The following is a 15,181-nucleotide window of genomic DNA, read 5'->3' on the forward strand; positions in this document are numbered from 1 at the left end:
GCCTTTCCCTGCCTTGGCCCCCCCCCCCCGGGAGGGGGGGGGGGGGGGGTGTGCAGGCTGCCCCCCACAGGGAGTGGTTGTCCTTGTTGCCTCTGCCTGGGGCCTTCCATATGGGCTTACCTGGCGGTTCAGGTGCCCAGGGCTGTGGGAAAAGCAATTTCTGCAGAGTGGGCTGCAGCCTCAACATCCTCCTGGAAAGAGCAGAGCAGAGAGCATGTCCCAGGGTCTTTAGGGAAGGCGCAGAATCACCTCTGCCTTAGGCTGTGTGTGCAGAAGGGCGAGGGAGTGGCTCAGTAAGTTGAGGGGGATCACATGAGGCATAAAAGTCCAGTTGTGTGCCGCTGGCATTTTCATCATCTCTGCCCAGCTCACCTTTCCCCTCTTGCCTTTTTTGCCAAAGAAGCACGTTCTGTGTGGGTGCTGCAGTCCGCCGGGGAGGCTTCTGTCCCCTCTGTACGTTAGCCACTAAGTCAGGAGAAAATCCCGATAGCGTGCCCCGCAGCGCGTCACCCAGGGCGGGTCTCCGTGCACACCACAGTGAAGCTTCCCCCAAAGTGTTGACAGGACTCCCCCAAGACTCATCTCGGTAGAGAAGCTCCTTCCCTTCAGAGCTCGGAAGAGACAATGTCCAGCTGGAAAGTAGGACTTTTTTTTTTTTTTTTTTTTTAACAAGGCAAGTCTTCTTTGTTATGAATTTCAGATACTATTTCAACTTCCTCTGCACCCTTTACCCCGTTGCCCCTGCAGGCTAATCCTGTTGTTTTACTTCTTGGGGTGCAGTGGGGAACGCCTACAGAGACCTGGGGTGGGCAGAATGGTCTGGGAAGTCGCGCATGCACACCCTCCCCAGTAACATGTGGGTGTGCAGGCAAGCAAACTGTGACCAAACGCTTGCAGGCACGGTTGCGTTTGCTGTGATCTAACTGTCCCTGTAAATACCGAGGGGCTGCCTGGCCTTGCACGTGGATGTGGCCCCCTGTGCAAAATGGTACTCCTGTTCAAGCTCCAGCCCTTCATTCAAAGTGAGAAGTGGTGGAAAGGGAAGGAAAATCTCTGTTATTTGCAGGCAATATGGCATGCTCCAAGACGTGAAGGAGAACCAGCGAGTGTGCCTTGCCCGTGGCGGCGTTTTATCAACCCACACCCCCATCTCCACCGCAGCACAGGAGGTCTGTTGTTCGCATTCCCATTTTACAGATGGGGAAAGTGCAGCTTAGTTGGATGGAGTGACTCAGTCCCAACACAGGAAGCTGTTCGGAGAGTAGAGACTGTGATGCAATCTCTTGACTCACAGCTGCATCCATGTTGCTACAAGGAGGGGAAAAGAAATACGGACAGAGAAGTAAAAACACATTTGCACTGCTGACTATCAACATCCAAAACTGGACTGGATTTCCTGAAGCATTTGAGTTTCTTTCTTTTCATTTTTAACTTTTATTCATTTTTGAGAGATAGACCGGGGGTAGAGCAGGGTCAGAGAGAGAGGGAGACACAGAATCCGAAGCAGGCTCTGGGTTCTGAGCTGTCAGCACAGAGCCCGGTGTAGGGCTCGAACCCATGAACTGTGAGATCATGACCTGAGCTGAAGTTGGCCCCTTAACTGACTGAGCCACCCAGGTGCACCCCCTGAAACACTTGATTTTCAAATCCAAGTTGAACAGCAGAACTGTTGTTCTGGAGGCAGAAGGCCCAGAAATGGCTAGGTCATTTCTATTAAACTTCAGCCTAGATTTCCTGTGTATAGGGCCCACCCCTCCCCGCCGCTGCTGTGAGGGGGAACCACCCCCAGCCCCCGCTCCTGTCTCAAAGGGGCCGCTGCGGTGGAAACTCACTCCACAGAGGAATGTTAGAGCCACATCCACAAGAGACTCACTGAAGATTCGCCAGCCGCCTACGGAAAGTTGCAGGGAATTCATCGACAGTAATTGTTTCCTGCTTGGTCAGATAGAAGAACTTCTGTGATTGTACAGCAGTAAACACTACCTAGGGCTGGAGCGTGGCCAGCGGGGACTCTCCAGGGGTTATTCAGGGACGGCTGTAACCTGTGAATCCCAGGCAGCAAACAGAGGAGCAAGGTGGCTTTGGTTAGAATCCTCTGGAGGCTGTGGGTATCTGGTCAGACCCAGTGAGGACTAAGGGGACACGGGCTTACCTCCCTCCCGGCCTGTGGTCTGCTGTCCCCCCTTAACTTCCCTTGCCCTCCGCTTCTTACATCGACTCACTGATATTTACTGTGCCTCCTTGGCCTGTGCACCTTCACCTCCCAAACCACAAACTGGACAAAAAGGTGACATCCACATGGTAGAAGAGAGAGGGGAGAGAAGCAAAGGGTCAGCACGTCCTCCTACCCAATAACCCGACTCGACTTTTTGAGAGCTGACCACATTCCTGCAGCCGATATGATGGGGATGGTAAGGGTAGCTCTTGTGGAAGCCCCCATGTCTTCCTGACAGCAAGTGATGATTGCTAAACACTTATTTATTTATTTATTTATTTATTTATTTATTTATTTATTTAATTTTTTAGAGAGAGAGACAGAGTATGAGCAGTGGAGGGCCAGAGAGAAAAGGAGACAGAATCCATGAAGCAGGCTCCAGGCTCAGAGCTGTCGGCATAGAGCCCGATGCAGGGCTCAAACCCGAACCCGTGAGCCAGGAGATCATGACCTGAGCTGAAGTCAGACACCCAACCGCCCAACCGACTGAACCACCTAGGGACCCCAAGTGAGCACGTTTTTAAAGGGACAGAGTGTCTGATACATAAAACTAACACCTGAATTTCTCAGGACACAGAGGTTTTGTGGAAGCCCTCAGTCTCTTTGCTGTGTTTTCCTCTGACTTGGGGTTCAGCAAAGGAACTTTCTGCTCAGGTCAGGAAGACCCCCCTCCCAGTTGTCGCTACACAGCCACAGCTAACTCCTTTCCCCGGGGGCTCCTAATGAAGGACCTGTCATCGCGTGGCCTGAGCGTGGTTTGGGTTACGACTTCGTACACTGATTAAAAGACACACACACAAACCCCACGGCACTGGGAAGGAGGGGCTTCTCAGCAGAACCCTGGGCGTCACCCTGCACTTTCCCAGCGTTCCCTAGATCTCCTCCGAGCAGGGGGTCCCAGGACCCATATCTTCAGCAAGGTCATTTCCAAACTCTTTTTTCACCCTGGCTCAGTGCTAGGCCCCATCTAGAACCTAGAAGAAGGCAGCACACCTGCCCTCAAGGGTCTTTAGGGGGTATTTAGAGAGATGAAAGAAATGTTCTCTGATCAGTTTGGGATTCTGTTTGGTACCAAGCATTAAACAAGGGCCATATTTCAAGTCAGAGTGTCACCTGGGGCACTGGAGGAAGGCTTTCCGGGGACAGTGGACTCAGGCTGGGGCCCAAGTAGTGAATGGCTGAGAGTCCAGTAGGAGAGCGTCGGCTACCAAGGTCCTCACCACAGTGGGCATGGTAGTATTCCAAGCCAGGATCCTGGCTCAGGTACAGAGTATGTCTGTGTGGAGTTGCCGGGCCCAGACTTTGGCCTCTTCTCATGACTGAGGGACTGGGATGCTGTTAGAGCCTGTGGGCATTTTGGCTCAGAGGGGGCTTGGGGGTGCAGAGAAGGGTGGGGGCTTCTCCCAAAGCTGCCTCGCTTTGCAAACATAGTATTTAGCTAGTTTTCTCAATCTGTGACATGATCTAAAAATGTCAAGATGCTTTTATTTACAGGGACACCACCTGTGTCAAAGAAGGAAACTCCATGAAATGATGTCAGTGTGGAGGATACACTTTGACAGTATTTAATTTGGTAGGACACTGGCAGGAGCTCAAAATCAGGAGAGACCGTATCTGCCCCGAGCCACCCCACTGATCCCAACACTGAAATGACTATGCCTTCTCTGTCTCTAGAGCCTTCTAATGACCCAGGAAGGCCCACGTGGCAGAAAGGACATGGTAGTGGGGCAGAGGTGCCTACCGCCGTGCTGACACTGCTGCTTTTATTTCAGCCCTAACGTGTGTGCTGTGCAGAAGCTCATCGGCACCAACAAGAAGTACTTCACCAACTGCAAGCAGTGGTACCAGAGGAAGATCTGTGGCAAATCAACGTGAGTATGTGTAAGCACTGGAGACCGCCAGCCGCCTCTGAGGCCGCGCTGCACGCACGGGGCCCCTGGGCCAGGGCTGGCCTTCTGAAAGGTTAGGCTGCCTAAGGAGTCACGCAGATGCATGTGCAAACGTGTCAGACAGCTGTGTGCTGGGGAGGGGCCCTTTTAGGAAGCTGGCCAACTTTTTTTTTTTTAATTCTTTTCTTTCCATCTTTATTTATTTTTGAAAGAGAAGGAGAGAATGACTGTGCAAGCAGGGGAGGAACAGACAGAGGGGGAGACACAGAATCCAAAGCAGGCTCCAGGCTCTGAGCTGTCAGCACAGAGCCCGACGCAGGGCTTGAACCCATGAACAGCGAGTTCATGACCTGAGCCGAAGTCAGACACTTACCCGACTGAGCCACCCAGGCGCCCCAGGAGTCTGGCCAACATTGGTTTGCATTTTTAAGGCTCCTGACAAGAGTTGGATATATTTTTCAGGGCTGCTATGGGATTATAAGCAGCATGAAGCATGGTGTGTGTGTGTATGTGTGCATGCATGCTTCTCAGTCCTCACCAAGTACTACAGAGTCAGTGGAGATGCCACCGCCTATCTCTCTAGGAAAGAAAGCCCCCTGGTGACCTTACACAGCACTCCCTCTCTAGGGTCATAAGGTAAACACCCCCAAAAGACCAGGTGCCTAGAAATATGCATGTTATGTGGCAGCAAACCTGTTAAAAACATAGGCTCAGCCTCCCTGCTTCGGATGCTGGATCTGCCATTTACATGGGCAGGCGGCTTTACCTTTCAAACCTCAGTTGCCTCATCTGTCAAATGGGAACAACAAAGGACTCCTTTACAGGATCATCACAGGGATTGAATGAAGGGATGCATTTAAGGCTGAATAAGGTTTCTTGCAAGTAGTACGTGCTCAGGAGGTGCTACCTGCCATGATTTGCAGATCTAGGCCACGCAGACAGCAGTGAGAGTGCCAGTGGGTGCGGACCAGTGTGGTTACAGCAGGGTTCGTTGGTGCCTCTGTCAGCATCCGGGGAGGTGGCGTTGGCCCCAGCTGTCCTGCTGCCTGGCGGAAACCGGGTGTCCGGCATGTTCTGACAGAACTCCTGGGAGGCTTAATCTGTTTTGGCACCAGTAGTCAGCCAGTCTCAAAGCTGGCTCTCTGCTACAGATAGGAAGAAGGGCCATGAGAAACCTGGGCCACGTGTGCGGGCCTGACCTCCCTCTCATCTGCACCATAGGAGGATTAAGAGCCCCTAAGCCACTCTCTTGAACTCGTTGCCACGTTAGGGAATTTTAAATATATTGCTTGGGACATGGCTTTTGAGTACACATTTCCTCCAACTTCATAACCTGCGAAGGAAGAGGAAATGCTCTTCCCTGAAAATGTACATAGAAAATAAATGCCCCAGCTTGTGACCCTGATTGCCTTAGGCACTTATCAATCCTGGTATGAGTCAAGAGACACTGGGCATCTCGGCAGAGCAGGCGAGAGACCAGCAGCTTGCTGGGAGCTTGCCAAGGGCAGATCCGTAGCAGCATGACCGCGCCCAGCCTCCAAGGTAAGGGCTGAGGGACTCAGAGGATATACCTTCTGGGTTCAGTGAACAAACAGCCGGCAGTGTTTGCTGCCATGGACAAAAAGGGATCATGCACATTCTATACCATACATCCTTCCGTGGTGTCCTCAGTTACACACACAACAGAAAAGTCTTTTGTGCTGTTTGATTGTTCCCACGTGTGTATATTACCTACTCAATTTAACAGTGAATTAATTACTTAATGAAGCGCAGAGCTAGGTGACACATAATTGCTTCTTGGAAGGTGACCAATGACCTGTGCGAAGCAAACAGCCCCTTCTACGTCTGGGAGCCCTGGGTTTCAAGAGTTGCACAGTTTTGTTAGTCCTGGTTTCCCTAAAAATGAGACCCACCTGTGATGTCAAGCTGGCCGTGGGGTGGCATTAGCTGTGGTATTTGGGGCATCCTTTGGGAAGCATTTGCCAGACCGGTTAACCATAGCTTGGTAACATTCCTCGGCAGTTTTCCGGCCGACACCGCTGTCGATGAGTCATAATCTTGGCTTCTTGGCTCTCCGTACCTACACCCTTGTCATCTGTGTGCCAGGACAGGGCACAGGCCTCCCAGCTGTGTGTTGGCATGAGCCGTTCTTCCCTCTGGGCAGGTCTGGCTTTGAGAGGGTGGTGATGTGGTGGCACAGAGGAGCCCGGGATAGGGGTTGGGCGGGAGGCTGTGGGTGGGAAAGTGAGGCATAGCGTGCAGTCAGGCGGCGCCCAGTGCCCAGCCCCCACCATTGACCTGGTCCCACAAACGCAGAAGGGCTGGTGTGCACACTCGACTCTTCCATATGGCCATTGCTTTGGGCAACTTCAGAAAGAGGAAATGAGGATAGGAAACCATGAGTTGATACAAAACTTCATGATCCAGGATAAGAGGGTCCCTTCCTGGAACATCACGTGCAACATTGGAGGAGCTGGCCTGGAAGAAGTCCAGAGGCCTCCCGCAGGGAAGGGGGAAGCAGTGGAACTCCTCCTCCTTCTCAGAGAACTGCGAGCGAGCAGCCTTGTGGTTCACATGTGTACATGGACCGAGACCCGGGAGACAGCTGCCGTTGGACCCCCAGGAATTCAGCGTCACAGGTGGTCAGGAAGGGAGCTGACATCCCCCGGGGGAAAACAGGTCCCTCGGTGCTTTTATTTGGGTGAAGATGAGACTGGGAAATGGGGAGCACAGTTGTGGTTGGAGCAGAGAGGGCCATCCCAGCAGGGGGCCAATGTGAGCAGTGAGGCGGTTTAGGGAAGAGGCTGGAGCAGAGGTGTGTGCTGGGGTGAAAGGACGCCAGGTGTCTCGGGGGAAGGAGGCAGCACAGGTCACCACGGGGCCCAAGTCTGGAGGAAGAAGTTAAATTTGAAAGCAGACAAGTGGCACCAAACCCAGGGCCATGGGGTGAAGACTTTGCAGTGTCCAGTCACAGAGAGACCCGGGACCTTTGGACCCCAACTCCATGAAGGAAGGTAGGGTGCTGGCCACGCTCTGCACTCCCGGCCGAAGGACACGACATTGTCCTCAGATGGTGGCTTGACCACATTTCTAAAAAGAGAAGAACCTGAATCTTTGGTGCTATTTGGCCTGTCATATGGATTTTGTTATAGGAAGTGTGAACAGCAGGCCCCTGTTTAGCGACTTGGGTGAATTTGATTACTTGGAAATTCACACAAGCTTTTATTTCAGGTCCTCAAGAGCACCAGAGTGATATAATAGTTAATCGAGCAGAGGGGGTTGGGGGGAGACGGCATCCCCGTCTGTGATTTCAGGGCCCAGTCTGATGAGTCGCTGTAAAAGCTTTATGTGTCGCGGCTTGAGCGATGCCGCAGGAAACTGTGGTCAGGAAACCTTGCTGCCTCTCAACAGCCCTCCTTTGTGCGAGCCCTGGGAGAGGGAGGCCTGCCTAACAGCCAAGTCAGGTCGGAGTTGACCTCATGGGGACGTAGCAGTCATCGTTGGAGCGCAGACATGGAAAACGTGGCGCAGGCAGGGCCAGTCGGGCAGCCGGCAGGTAGGAGTGCTAGCTGGCCATTCTCACAGTCTCGGGGTTATTCTGCGAGGAACGCATTTCACGAGCTCAGTAGCTGATCCTCTGAAGCCAGGATGAGCTGGCAGGACCCATCCCTTCCTCTAGGAGCAGCCCCGCGTTGCCCAGGGGCTGAAGCATTAACGCTTGGTCAGCACGGCGAGAAAGCTGCAGCCCCAGAGGCAACTGGGGTGTGGCCGAGGCCCTTCCGTCAGCTGGCCGAGCTGTTCCCGGCCGGGCTTCTGCTGCCAGGGCACCCACGGGCATCTCCTAGGGAGCTGAGCAAGAGCCCTCCCCACCCTGCGTCCTGCAGCCTTGGTCCCGTGAGGACAAAGAAGAAGATGGTGAGACGCCATCCGGGGACGCCAGGCGGTCCCCAGGCCCCCGGCAGCACCACCTTCCCTGTCTGATATTCCTTGTGGAGCCACTGGGGATAATCTGCTTCAAAATAACTCAGATTTGACCAGACCCTGGGGGTTCACCAAACACCTTGGCCGTACCAGTTTTCCTGAAGGTTCTGTCCCACTCTGTAAATTCCAAGGAGGCAGGTTAGCTGCCAGGGAATTTTGTTTGGGTATTTACATGAGTCCGTGTGCCATCTGGGGTAATGTCCTGTGGTAGGCAGAATCACACCCCCCTAAAGACATCCACATCCTAAACCCTGAACCTGTGAATGGTGTTAGCTGACCAGGAGAAAGTGCCTTTGCCAACACGATTAAGTGAAGAGTCTTTTTTTTTTTTTTTATTTTTTTTATTTTTTTTTTTTTTTTTTTTTTTCTAGGAGAGAGAGGAGAGAGAGACAGCGTGAACAGGGGAGGGTCAGAGAGAGAGGGAGACACAGAATTGGAAACAGGCTCCAGGCTCTGAGCTGGCTGTCAGCACAGAGCTCGACGTGGGGCTCGAACCCATGAACTGTGAGATCATGACCTAAGCGAAAGTCGGATGCTTAACCGACTAAGCCACCCAGGTGCCAGATTAAGAGTCTTGAGGGGGGAGGATTATGCTCAGTTATCTTGTGAGCTCAGTGTGATCGTAAAGGTCCTTATAAGCGGAAGGCAGGAGGTCAGAGTCAGAGAAGGAGATGGTGCAATTAAAACTGAGGTTCGGGCGATGGGACCACAAGCCAAGAAGTGCACACGGCCCCCAGATTTGGAAAAGACAGGTTCCTCCCTACAACATCTAAAAGGAAAGCAGCCTTTGGGTGCAGCCTCCTGAGACCACTTTCTGCCTCTAACATGCAGAATTGTAAGACCATAAATTTGCCTTGTTTTGAGCCACTAAGTTTGGGATTCCTTGTTCCTGCAACAGTGGGAAGCTAACTCAGACCCTGTCTGAGGAGTCCTATAGAGGTGCGATGGGGGAATTCGTCTATCCTGGTAGGATCAGAGCAGTGGTCTCATGCAGGATGTTGTTTTCAATGGAGTTATTAATTCAAGTTAGGTTTTCAAGTTTATGCCTGGAGTTCTTTTAAAAAGAAGCTCCACGGGGCACCTGGGTGGCTCAGGCAGTTGAGAGTCTGACTTTGATTTCGGCTCAGGTCACCATCTCACGGTTCGTAAAATCGAGCCCCACATCAGGCTCTGTGCTGACAGCGTGGAACCTGCTTGGTATTTTCTCTCTCTCTCTCTCTCTCTCTCTGCTCCTCCGCCACTTGTGTGCACGCTATCTCTCTCTCTCTCTCTCTCAAAATAAATAAACATAAAAAAAAATAATAAAATAAAATAAAGCTCCTAAACTGAGCACACAGTAAATATCAAGCTTCTGAGAAGTGTGTCTCATATGTGAGCTCGTTGAATACCCATAGGCGCCCTGTGAGATCAGTGTGATCGTTAGCCCATTCACAGATGGAGAGACTGAAGCTCAGAAAGCCTCAGCAACGTGCTCTAAGTCATCACTGGGAAGAGGGGGACGTCTGGCTACTCTGCTGTGCCCCCTCCAGGGAGAGTTAAACCCAGCAGCTAGTGTGAGTGATGTGGGGAGACCCTTGGGTGAGCAGCCCCCCGCAGGGCCTGGGTGAACTGCCACGCATGGCTCTCTGCAGCCCTAAAATCTCTGACTGAAGGCCCCAGAGACGAGGCCTCCTGAGGCCCTCTGGCCCAGAGTAACCAGCCTTCTTCTGGTTGCTCACCCCCAGTCTGGTAGTGCTGCTGGTCCTCTGCTGCATGGGGTCCCCCTGGTCAGATGAAGGGCACGGGGACAGAAGAGACACAGTCAGCATCCAGGAGCCCCCAAAATGTCCTCACACTACATACAGATCGTCATCAAAAACACAAGCACAGTTTTTAAAGGTGCTGTCTTCCTCACAAACCAAGCCAAACCCTGGTTGGTGATGGGGCCTTTGATGGGAGGCAGGAGGTTAAAAAGCCCTTTTCATGGGGGAGCTGAGGATTTTGATTTTCTGCTCGGAGCTCAAGAAAGCTCAGCTGAGTTTTCAAGGCCAGGAGGACAGAAAAGGAGCCACTCGGGATGGTCTGCGGGGGACCACTGGTGTCTAGACCATACCGGGCTATGTTTGCTCAGGGATTCTGCTTGGAAATCACGACACATTGAGCGGTTTACCGTCTGTCGCGGGAAACTGGCTCTGGGGCTGTGTTCCTCACTCCACCTACTTCCAGAGTCTGCTTAGTCCCTAGACATTTACAGCGGTGACAGCCGGCCAGGGCTGTGCAGTGCACTGGGAGAGAGTGATTGCTTTAACTTACTATATTAACTGCTTGGAAAATGATTTGGGGGAGAGAAATACCTCTGCTTCTGTCTGGCTGATCATGAGGAACACTCCGGAGGGGAATGGCAGGGAACCTCGCAACCCTCTCTATTCTTAGACCTCGGATCAATGCTGCCTTTGCCCTCCTCCTTTAACCGCCCCTCTAAGTTGGGCACCTTCCCTCACCTTCTTCCTCAAATTGTTCTTCTGACCAGGGAAGCTGGAACGAGAATGTTAGTGTCTCATGGGCCTGGAGGATCTTTTTCTGACCTCAGATCTTTACTTACTAGACTGTGTTAGGTCAAGGAAAAGCCAGGAGCCTCTCTTGAGAACAGGTTTGCTGATGAGATTGGATTCAGAGACCATCCGATTGGTTGTCTGAGCACAGGGAGGCCACGACACTGGGGAGACACAGAGGGAGGCCCCCGTAGCATCTATCTTTTCTGTGTTCACCCTTGAGAGATGGCATCAGATGCACGAGCCTGTGATGGTTCCTGGCCCGTCTCCCTGCATGTGTCCTCCCCAGGGCCAGAGCCCAGGAGGACACACGCGGGGCTGACGGCAGACTCCGCTAGTCCTGGCACTTGATGGGCTATCTTCTCAGTCCACAACTTCCAGCTGCCCTCGGCTTCTCTGGGGCCATGCGGACCTGTTCAGAGAGGAGCTGGTGTTGTGGGGTCCGTTGGGAGTAGGGAAATTGCCCAGAAGGCTGTCGGGCTGGGGGTGAGAGGCATGGCTCATGCCTGCACACCTAGGGAGTGCCACGGATGCCAGACTGTGACAGCAGGAGTGGGGGAAGACCAGGAGGGCAGGAAGATGAGGAGAAAGCTTTCTGGCCAGAGTCACACTCAGTGCATCAGGAAAAAGCCTTCGGCTGGCGGATTGAGCTCTGCTGCGGGCCGTGTGCCACCCACATCCAGCTGCTGGGAGGCGCGGCTGCAGAGAGCCCACGTGGTGAGGCATGGTGGGTGCTGACGAGGCTGGGCTCTGGCCACATCAGAGAGCGTACCTGTGTCCCCTCCATGTCAGATCAGTCTGCTTTTCCCCAGTCCATATGTTGCCAAGAGCAATGGAAAAGGGATTAGACTCCATGAATCCCAGGGGAGTCCCAGGTCCACTCCTACCCCGCTGTGATCTTTTTCTTTTTAATGTTTATTTATTTTTTAGACAGAGAGAGAACATACGTGCATGTGGGGGGGGGGAGGGAGGCGGGGCAGAGAGAGACAAAGAGAGAGAGGATTCCTAAGCAGGCTTCAAGCTGTCAGCACGGAGCCCAGTGCAGGACTTGAACCCACAAACTGTGAGATGATGACTGGAACCGAAACCAAGAGTCAGAAGCTTAACCTACTGGGCCACGCAGGCACCCCTACCCAGCTGTGACCCTAAGAAACCTTTTTGCCCCTGAGCACCCTTGCAGCTTTCTGATTCCATACTCAGTATCCTTCTCCATGCTGAGACTTTTCTGCTTAGTTCGGTCCCTCCTCCCAGACCATTAACCCCATTTGTCCCCCATGCTACCCATTCCCCCCACAGATGCACATATACGTGCGGCCATAGAAACTAGTAAGTACACGCTGGAGGGCTTGGTTTTCTCTGTCCTCTGTAAAATCCTGGTGAGGCCGCCTGAGCTCTGGAGCTTTCTCTTGTTTTTTGAGATGGAACTCAAAAGACAGCACCCTGAAAGAATCATTGGCCAGCATGGCTGGGGGTCTCGAGGGTGTGGAGCATGCTACACCCATGTGCACAGGGGACCCCGGGATGAGGAGAGCTTTGAAGAGAAGACCCATCCTCCCACTGCGCTTCTCTGATTCCATAGAGTGCCACCCAAGCACTTTTGTAAAGAAGCTAAGCTTTGGCAGACTTGACCTTAATCCCACCTTTCCAACCCCAGCCACAGAGCCCTGGTGTTTATCAGAGAAGCCCTGGGATCGCATGGATGGGTGTCCCCTGGACCTACGGTCCCAAGGCTTGGAGCTCTCCCCAGATTTAGCAGGAAGAAGCCAGTGGACACTGTCCTTCAAAAGACAGCCTCTTTGCCCCCTGAGATATTCCCGGGCACTGGGGCCATGAATGTGAGATTGGAATGAACCTTGGAGATCATCTAGTTTAACCTTACCCCATTTCATAGATGAGGCAACTGAGACCTCACAAGAGAAGTAGACTTTTGAGGTCACCCTGCTCCTGATGGGTCACAAGCCAGGTCTCCTAGTTCTAGTACTGTTTCCGTGACACCACACTGCCTTTGAAATCTGTCAAATCTTACTTTAGTTGCAGAAGATGAGTTTGGTTTCTGAAAATAAAATTGTAAGTTGGTCAGGGTGAGTCCTGGGACTATTTAGCCCTTACCGGCAGAACCCTTCTGGGTTTAGGGATGAAAAGGTTAGAAGGGAGCAGGGTGAGGGGAAGGCTGGAGAGAAGGAGGGGGCCGGGCAGAGGAATGTGCGTGGCTGGTCCCCCCTTAGCCGTTTCCTGGAGGACTCATTTCTGGCAAAGTGATTCCCTAGCTCTCTGGCAGCCTGAGAACCCTGGCCTCTGTCTCTGCCACACCCCCTGGACAACAGACGAACCTGGCTTCATCTTCTCATGCCTCACCGGGGCTTCCCTGAGCTGACTCCAGTTAAATTAGTAAGAGCAGAATGTCCTGGGCTCACTGAGAGCGGCGTCCCCAACTCCCCAGCCGACATCTCTTCCCCACCTGCCTTCCTGTCTTTGAGCGAGGTCATTAAACGTCCTGTGAGAGCCCCATGGTGAGTACTTCTGTGTCACCCCGAGTTCAGGTGTGAATGGTCTCGTGTCCCTGAGGGTGTATCCGTGTGCAAGAAAGGAAGGGGCAGGACTTGGCTGCTCCCGTCTGCTTCCAAGGCTGTTGGAGAGGGCTGTGTTCACACTGCCCTGCAGAAGGTGGTCTTCGAGAGAACTTGGGTTTGACTTGAGCAGAAGCAAGTCTTTCTTAGGTGTGTTTAGAACACTCACTTGCTTGTGATGTTGCTTGGAATTCTCAGTCTTTTTGGTTCCCCAGAATATGGGTTAGTTGAAGGTGTGTGTTTCAGACCTCCAGAAGATGGTAACTGCCCCAGAATACACTGGCTGGAGTTGGGAGCAGAGAGAGTCATAAGTTTTTCTGCCACGTGATTTCAGAGTTTAAAACTGTATATTGCCAGGGATGCCTGGGTGGCTCAGTCAGTTGAGCATCCGACTCTTGATTTTGGCTCAGGTGATGATCCCAGGGTCATGACTCCCACTTAGTATGGACCCTGCTTGGGATTCTCTCTCTTTCTCTCTTTGATCCTCCCTTTCTTGCTCTCTCTCAAAACAAGAACAACAACAACAACAACAGCAACACACAAAAAAACCCCGCAAACTATATACTGCCTGTCTCATTTTCATCCAGATACCAAAGAATTTTGCAAANCATGGACCCTGCTTGGGATTCTCTCTCTCTCTTTCTCTCTTTGACCCTCCCTTTCTTGCTCTCTCTCAAAACAAGAACAACAACAACAGCAACACACAAAAAAAAACCCCGCAAACTATATACTGCCTGTCTCATTTTCATCCAGATACCAAAGAATTTTGCAAACTGGTGGTATCAGTGATATTGCCCTGGAAGGAAGATAGGATGAATTGGTTGAGGGATGAGGGTAGATGGGGAACACTTTGCTATATAATCCTTTGTACATTTTCAACCAGAAACCATAGAAATGTTTTTATTTTAGAGAAATGAAAAAACAGAAAGAGTTTTTACTTGAACTCTAAAAGTGTTCAAGTTTGATTGTAAAGACAGAAAAACGTGATGATCCTCTATCCTTCTGGGTCATTAAATTGGAGAGCTAGATGACCGTGAGAGATCGGATCCCATGACCCCTGCAGGATACACATGTGCATTTTACAGACAAGGAAACTGGGGCTCAGAGAGGAGATGGGACTGGCAGGGGATCTCCCAGTTGGTTAGAGGCAGACTCAACCAGAAGAGGTCCAGGACTCCCCCACCTTCCCCCCGCTGCGTCTCAAGAATGCTAACCATCGGGTTCGCCATGAGTGATGCTGGAGATAAATTGCTGGTGGGGCTCTTTCCTAATCCTGCTATTGAACATGCTGCCGCAGTCCTGATTGCTGGAGGAATGGCAACCATTGGGAACATTCTACAAAGCTGAGGAGGAGTGACAAGCTCTTTGCTCCACAAGGCACAAATAGGACTGAGAATGAATGATATCCCCCCAGACGGTACACTGTTGTGTCATTATTTCCCTTCCTCTGCCTGTGGTGCCCTTCCTGGAGCGAGGACTGATGACAGCCAGGAGAAGGGGAGCCCTGCCTCCCCCTCACGTGTATGTCTCATTGCAGAGTCATCAGCTATGAGTGCTGCCCTGGGTACGAGAAGGTGCCAGGAGAGAAGGGCTGTCCCGCAGGTGAGTAAGCCAGGCCTGGCCCGTTGGTGCAGAGGGAGGGAGATGGCAAGGGAGGAACACCCACGTGAGACGCAGCAGTGTCCACAGGGGGTCTGACACTCAGAGCTGCATGGACGTGCCACCCACATGCTCTCTGGTTCTGGGCTTCGTGAGAGGGCCAGAGACGAAGGCTGGAAACATGGACCTTCCTGCACTGCCCCTTCCTGTCCAAGCTGACCTCCTGATGGGGCTGGTGGAACCGACTCCAGTTCCCAGCTGCCCATGCTGGCCTCCCAGGCATGGGCTGCTGGCCTTGAGGTCTCTGGGTAGGAATGATTTCTGATCAGCTCTGCCGGAGAGCCAGGTTGGAGCATCAAGCCACCCCTCCTCCCTGTTGGAACTTGGCTCCTCGTTGGA

General features: G+C 52.4%; 1 protein-coding gene across 1 annotated transcript in view; it reads left to right on the forward strand.

The window, feature by feature from the left end:
• Window positions 1-15,181, forward strand: part of TGFBI (transforming growth factor beta induced) — a 33,898-nt gene that overhangs the window by 1,272 nt on the left and 17,445 nt on the right. Inside the window, exons 2-3 of the mRNA XM_077768675.1 lie at window positions 3,988-4,086; window positions 14,721-14,785. Coding sequence (XP_077624801.1) covers window positions 3,988-4,086; window positions 14,721-14,785 — 164 coding nt within the window. The remainder of the gene's footprint in view (window positions 1-3,987; window positions 4,087-14,720; window positions 14,786-15,181) is intronic.

Source organism: Crocuta crocuta, unplaced genomic scaffold (assembly GCF_008692635.1).
Source record: "Crocuta crocuta isolate KB4526 unplaced genomic scaffold, BGI_CrCroc_1.0 scaffold64, whole genome shotgun sequence".
Taxonomy (NCBI): Eukaryota; Metazoa; Chordata; class Mammalia; order Carnivora; family Hyaenidae; genus Crocuta; species Crocuta crocuta.